Genomic DNA, 7,399 nt, shown 5'->3' with positions numbered 1-7,399 from the left:
GTGAAAGGCAAAGTTGTGGATGAGTTTGTTGGCATTCTAAGATAAACACAACAATCAAAGTGACGAACGGAGGCAGGAGAGGAACGTGGCTGTGACACGGACCGTCGCGAGGACCAGACCACAGTGAGGAGGCTGTCACAACACGGGGGACATGGTGCTTCCAGAGCGGGGGAGTTAGGACCGTCAGGACCGTGAGGACAGCAGCGGTAACAGTGGGCCTCTAGCTGTAGCTGCTACTGTCCATACACGTCAGCAGCAGCTCGGGCAACAACAACAACAGCATTCATGAGTTCTTCACACGAAGCGCCAGCTTCATCGTGAACAGCGATGGCACTGAAGTCACGGAGGCCGTGGGCCACCGTGATTATCGGCGTATTTCTCGGCTTCACCGCGTCGTCGTGGCTCTTCGTGCCTCAGGTGGACAACAGGAGGAAAAAGAGTCCCACCTGTTTCTACAGAGACTCGTCCGTCGGTAAAAGTCCCGGTGTCCTCGGGAGGAGCAGGGAGCAGGAGGAGGTGCTGGGGCCGGAGAGAAGCAGCGGGGACCGCGGACACAAGCGCTTCCTCTATGTCGGCGTGATGACCGCGAAGAAGTACCTGAACTCTCGCGCCGTCGCTGCCCACCAGACGTGGAGCAGTTCCATACCCGGCAGGGTGGAGTTCTTCTCCAGCGCCGGCTCAGCTGCTGTCCACACGGCGGTCCCTGTCCCCGTGGTGTCTCTGACAGGAGTGGACGACACGTACCCGCCACAGAAGAAGTCCTTCATGATGCTCAAGTACATCCACGACCACTACCTGGACCAGTATGAGTGGTTCATGAGGGCAGACGATGACGTTTATATCAAAGGTGGGTGATTATTTAAAAAATGAGCAGAAACCCAAAAATGACAGTCCCCTCTTTGACTGGTAAACGTGTGTGTGCGTGTGCGTGTGCGTGTGTGTGTTCTTGTTCTTGTGGCATATTGAGGACCAGTGAGGGTTTTTGGTTACATTTTTTTTTTAATTTGGTCGACATAGTAAAGTGTGACATTTTTGTCAAATGTTGGACCAAAAAAAAATCAAAAACTTTTCCAGCCCTTTTTGCTCTGGGGCTATACATGCAGACATTTTGTGGTACTGCAATTAGTAGTTCTTTATAAATGTCATTGAAGTAGATATTTGTAATTGTGTTGATTTATAAAGTGGAAATGCTAGTTCTCACTTTGTCAGCAACCAGGTCCTCAGTATGAAGCAAGTACAAGATTGTGCGTGTCTGTGTGCGTGTGAGAGACTAACTTTGAATTCATGTTCTAAATCAACATTTCAATAATCGTATTCAGGTTAATCAAGGTATTTAGTCATACATTGTATTTCTCAAGGGTTAATAAAATACTAGTAATGTCAGTTAACGCAGTAATAATGATAATAATAATAGTTAGGCAAAATGATCCAGTTCTTTGTCATATGGAGCAAAGAATCCAGAAAATATTCACATTTAAGAAGCTGAAAAATCCCAGAAACAGGTTTTAGTTATTTAAATAAAACACAGAAAGTGACTGGTCATTATCAAAATAGTTGTCATTTAATTTAGTAATTGATTAATAATCAATTAATCGAATAACTGTGATAAATCTAAAAATAATAAAAACATAGACATAGTGCTTCCTCGCCACAAGTGATGTGTTCAAACGTGTTTACTCTGGAGTTAACAGTACACTTGTCGGAAGCCTGTTTTCATAACTGGGCGTGTTATATATTCATAACCAGATCAAGTTTGTTCATGTTGTGTGATGTGTGAAATTACAGTCAGATTTATAGCAATAGTCTTAATGTGTGTCGACAGGTCTCTAGTAGATACGGTATAAGAAAGACAGAAGAAAGCCAACAAATAACATAACAAGATACTAATGTACACAACTGAAAAAAGTGGTTCAAGGGTTTAGTTACACTTTAATTGGAGAAGGTTCATCCAGTCCATGTACGTTTGCCCTCTGTCCCTCTGGTCCAGGTGAGAAGCTGGAGTTGTTCCTGCGCTCACTGAACAGCAGCAAACCCCTTTACCTGGGTCAGACCGGTCTGGGCATGACTGAGGAAGTGGGCCATTTGGCTCTCGAGCCTGGAGAAAACTTCTGCATGGGAGGCCCCGGGATGATCTTCAGCAGAGAAGTACTTCGCAGGATGGTCCCTCACATCAGTACCTGCCTGAGAGAGATGTATACCACACACGAGGACGTGGAAGTGGGTCGCTGTGTGCGTCGTTTTGGAGGAACACAGTGCGTGTGGTCTTATGAGGTACAGCTCTTAAGCTCATGTGTAGCAACAGTGTGGGTCTTCAGTTCTCATGTTTTAAAGGGATGGTTCACTAACCAACATGTAAGACCCTTCTGCAGGATACATACATGATATTTTGCAATATGCAACTTTGCAAATTTAAAGGCGCCATCTGTAACAATGTGGCCAAAAACAGTTACTACACTCAAAATCAAAACAGTGCGTGCAGCGAGTCGTACCTGCCTTCCACTCCCCCCCTCCCCTCCAGAGTCGAGGTTGCCAGAGCAGCGTGTCCTCTGTCAGCGACTAGCGAGGAGTGACTATGGTGAGCGTTTTATCATAAATGAGTTGCTCTAAGACACACAATTCTGTTCTCTCAGTAAAGATCAAGATGTATTATAATTTATGGTAACATTAGCTGTTGACTGGGGAATAACGTTATGCATGATATTTGACAGAACTTAATTTTTGCCTCCCCTTTTATAACGTTATATAGTTTATGGCGATATACATGCAAAGACCTAAAGAGGACTCGAATTTGGCTAAGTCTTCCTCAGTTCCCTCAGATTTCTAAACTGTTCCCTCAGTTTTGGAAATCCGTTGTGGCAGTGAAGGCAGCGGCTGCTGGAGGAGAGGCTCAGCCGGGGATCAGAATCAGGTAATCAGTCTGCGACATAAGCACGATCGTAACCTGGTTCTGGTCGCTTGCAGTAGGCTGGGTCCAGACACAGTTCATTTGGGAAGGATGGAGAGACGGTGTTGTTTGTGTAAATAGTTTGTTTATTGTCAGCAATACGGAAAACAAATGATTTTACTAGTTTTGTTGGTGAGTTCAGTTTGTTATATGAACATTATTCCTGGTCCTCTGTGACATATTAGGAGGATTCTATGGCCAGTTGCTTTAGATTTATTACATAATGCACGGTGCACCTTTAAGTCTTTATTAAATAGACAACATGTAGTGTGAATCAGGTGAAGTGAACCTGCTGCTGCTGTACAGACTACAGCATCAGGATATGTGATATGAATTATCTGCCATAATATCCTATCAATAACACCCACAGCATTTGAGTTGATTTGAGCGATGACATTGTAATGTGTAGAAACCTGGAGCAAGAGACAGAGAAAAGCTGATATAATAAAAATAAAAACTTTAGCTTCTTCACCTAAACTAATTTTCTGCCACATTACTCCATTTTCCTTTAGAAATGCTTAAATTCTGCTCCGGATGTGCCTGCAATCCACACTCACTCCAAAGTTTTGTTTTTTTATTTTGTTTTTTATTTTAACACCCACTTTCACTTTCAGTGTCACCTCGTCTTCAGCCTCATAAGAGAAATCCTTGTTGTTACTTTGCATCATTGTTGTTCCTTATTAGTTGAAATCCCTGCCCAGTGTAGCTTTATGTCTCATGATGTGCATGTATACGTGTAAGCGTGGATGCAGACTCAATTTATTCAGGGTATCCGCGGGGTCTTAAAAAGTCTTAAATCCAATAATTTGAATTTAAGGCCTTAAAATGTCTTAAATTCTCCTAAGATCTCATAAGAGGTCTTAAATAGAATTTTGCATAAACTTCAGTCTCGCTTTGAAATGTTTCTATTTTTGAGGATGCGATAACAGAACTACAACACGGAACTAAAGTAGCCCACCTGCGCTGCCCGGTGAGAATTTATCAAGCAGCGCTAGCTAATGTGCTGTGCGCGTGCCGTGGTGTGTTACAGCTTAGCGTAGCAGCAGAGAAAGCTTAAATCGGAACTCGACCGGAAGTTCCTATTAACGCTGTTTTTTTGGTGTGTATCTGCGTCATTACCTTGTTTACGAAGCCCTGAAGTTTTGAAACAAACAGTTCAGCCACTGCTGAGAACGCTGTGTTTATTGTAATCTCGGGGCTCAGCGAGATCTCTGAAAATCCCGTAATAGTTACGTAAACACCGGTTCTCCTGAACAGCAGATCCTCCTGCTCCGGGCACTAGTCCGTGCACATCCGGTTGCGTACATTGAACCGCAGAAGAAGAATAACGTCCGTTGTGGAGGTGTTTCACGAGCGACAGTGTCTTCTGACTCTGGGTCTGACTCCGGTACAAAGTCATAAAAGGGACTGCGGCGGGGAGTCGTGACGAAGCTATTTTTAAACATTGTTAAAACAATGTTTTGATAATGAGTAGCAGTGCATCCACCGTTCCAGAGGGGGGAGCTGTGCTTCTGAGAGCTGGTGTGCTGAATAGTATTGGCCAATCACAAGACTCTGTCTTCTGGGGGTCAGAGTTCACTCTGAAACATCGTGGCTGACGAACAGCGTCAGAAAAGAGGGTTTCAGTCGGCTCGTTTACAGCAACTAGGAGGTTTTTGACTATAAAAACAAGTTAATATATGTAAGTAGACCTCCATAATTAACATTTATGTGCAACAGGACCACTCTATGTGACCTTTAATGAAAGCCCACAGCTAAGCCCAATTGCAAGTTCAATGATTTGTGGCTCCAATTTTCCTTCATGTCTTTTGTACTTTTTTGCCAGTATGGATTTGAAATGGGTCTTAAATTGTTTTCATTATGGCTTTAAAAAAGGGTTTCTCTGACACCAAATGTGACGTTTCTTCCCACAGATGCAGCAGCTCTTCTATGAGAACTATGAACACAACAAGAAAGGTTTCATTGAAGAACTTCACAGTAGTAAGATCCACAATGCCATCACACTCCACCCTAACAAAAATCCCGCCTACCAGTACAGACTCCACAGCTTCACACTGAGCCGCGAGATCTCGAAGCTTCGTCACCGTACCGTCCTGCTCCACCGTGACAGCCTGATCATGAGTTACCTCAGCGATACAGAAGTGCAGTGGGAGGACCAGCAGCTGGGCTCCTCACCGTCATACATGCACTATCAGCCCAGTGAGAGAAAAGATGTCATCGAGTGGGATTTCTTGACCGGCAGCCACGTTTATTCTGCAGACGAAAGCAAGACGGCGCGGCAGAGCCTGGGGAACTCACTCCGGACTGCACTGGAGGACGTTATAATGCAGGTTATGGAAATTATCAATCGGAACTCAAAAACACAAGGCCGTGTTATTGACTTTAAAAAGATTCAGTATGGCTACTACAGGGTGGATCCAATGCACGGGGCTGAATACATTCTAGATTTACTGCTGCTGTACAAGAAACACAAGGGACGAAAAATCAAAGTGCCCGTGAGGCGGCACGCTTACCTTCAGCAGGCCTTCAGTCGACCCTTCTTCACTGAAACTGAGGAATTGGATGTGGCTGAACTTGTGGCTGTCATCAACTCTGAGTCTCAGTCCCTGTCCTTCCTGTCCAACTCCCTGAAGTTCCTGTCACCTTTCCAGTTCTATGAGTCGACCAGAGAAATCTGGAAGCAGAACCAGAGGAAAGTCCACATTGTCCTTCCTTTGTCTGGTCGCTACGACACGTTTGTCCACTTCATGGAGAACTTTGAGAAGGTCTGCTTAATCGCCAAACAAAACATAAAACTATCGGTTGTTCTTGTGGACAATGAGAGCAATGAGATCAGTGAATCCTATATTCAGCTTATCAAAGAGTATTATAGGAAATATCCTACAGCTGACATTTCTCTGATCCCCATGACAGGGAACTTCTCACGAGGCCTGGCTCTGCAGCTGGGCTCCTCCAGTCTCCAGAATGACACCTTACTGTTCTTCTGTGATGTTGACCTTGTCTTTAGTGCTGAAGCCTTGCAACGCTGCAGAGACAACACTGTCCAAAGCAAACAGGTCTATTTCCCCGTTGTCTTTAGTCAGTACAACCCCAAGATAGTGTATGCTGATAAAACCCTAAGAGAAAACAAATATGTGCTCACCAAGAAAAGTGGTTTCTGGCGAGATTACGGCTTTGGAATCACGTGCATTTTCAAGAGTGATTTGCTCAAAGCTGGAGGCTTCGACACCTCGATCATTGGTTGGGGAATGGAAGATGTGGACTTGTACACAAAAGTTATTAACACTGGTTTCAAAGTGTTGCGCAGTCATGATCCAGGAATTTTCCATGTTTATCACCCCGTTCACTGCAACGCGAGTCTCGAGCAGAAACAATACAAAATGTGCCTTGGTTCAAGAGCAAGTACGTATGCATCTACAGTGCAGTTAGCAGAGCTGTGGCTGGAGAAACATGTGGAAAATGGTTATAACAGAACTTCATCGTGGCATTTATAAGCTCACCTCACATCTCAGTGATGGACTGTGTTGTTACAGCGTGACAGAGGCACACGTTCAACTTCACAGGACTTTTAATCCAAAGTGACCTGACACGAGTCAAACATGAAAACATGGTACGGAACAGAACCCAGTCCAAGTGTGTTGCACCAAATCACTAGTGTCTACAAACCACAGGTTCATCAGATACTTTACAGTTCACTCAGTTTTACACTTGTACTTTTTGCTGACTGAGTCTTGAAGGGTGAAAAAATGACCAAAAGAACAATCATTGATATCACTTGAATGCTGCTTTGAAATTATATGCAATGACAATTATTATTCATGTTATAGGTATATCTAATTTTTTTTCACAAACTGCTTCTTTACTGTGTTGCAGTTTTTTGTAGGTGAATTGATAATCAGTGTGTGACTGTGTGTGTGTGTGCGTCCGTGCGTGTGTGTGTGTGTTCTTGTGCTTGTGGCATACTGAGGACCAGTGAGGGTTTTTAACCAACAAAGTGAGGTCATTTTTACAAAGTGGGGACATTTTGGCCGGCCCTCACTTTGTTTTAATTGAAATCACTTCCTAAGGTTGTAAACATGGTCCTCAATTTGGTCCAAAAACCCGTTTTCCAGTCCTGGTGCTTCAGACACTTTTTTGCTCTGGGGCTCCACCTACAGACATGTTATGGTACTGCACCCAGTAGTTATTTATAGAAGTCATTAATGAAGTAGATGAACATCATATGTTGTGATGGTTAAGGTTAGGGTAAGGGGTTATGTCCATGAGTGTATGCACTACGAATGCTGCGCAAACATTTGATTAATTGATTAGTTCTTTGGTCCATTAAATGATGGAGGATGGAAACTGATGATTCTAAATGATTATGTTTTTATGCTTTATATTGATCAAAGAAACCAGACAATATTCACATTTAAGCAACAGAAAAATCAGATAACTTAAACAATTAAACTTAAA

General features: G+C 43.6%; 1 protein-coding gene across 1 annotated transcript; it reads left to right on the top strand.

Moving 5' to 3' along the window:
- Positions 1-327: 327 nt before the first annotated feature.
- Positions 328-6,740, top strand: LOC310938693 (chondroitin sulfate synthase 3-like; the record flags this gene model as incomplete). The annotated part of the gene is made up of 3 exons (XM_083903258.1): positions 328-847; positions 1,988-2,271; positions 4,858-6,740. 3 exons carry the CDS (start codon positions 328-330, stop codon positions 6,436-6,438), a joined length of 2,385 nt encoding a protein of 794 aa, XP_083759384.1. The 3' UTR covers positions 6,439-6,740.
- Positions 6,741-7,399: the final 659 nt, after the last annotated feature.

The sequence above is a fragment of the Microchirus variegatus genome (genome assembly GCF_963457635.1).
Source record: "Microchirus variegatus genome assembly, chromosome: 16".
NCBI classification, from domain to species: Eukaryota; Metazoa; Chordata; class Actinopteri; order Pleuronectiformes; family Soleidae; genus Microchirus; species Microchirus variegatus.
This window is presented reverse-complemented; position numbering and strand designations above follow the sequence as displayed.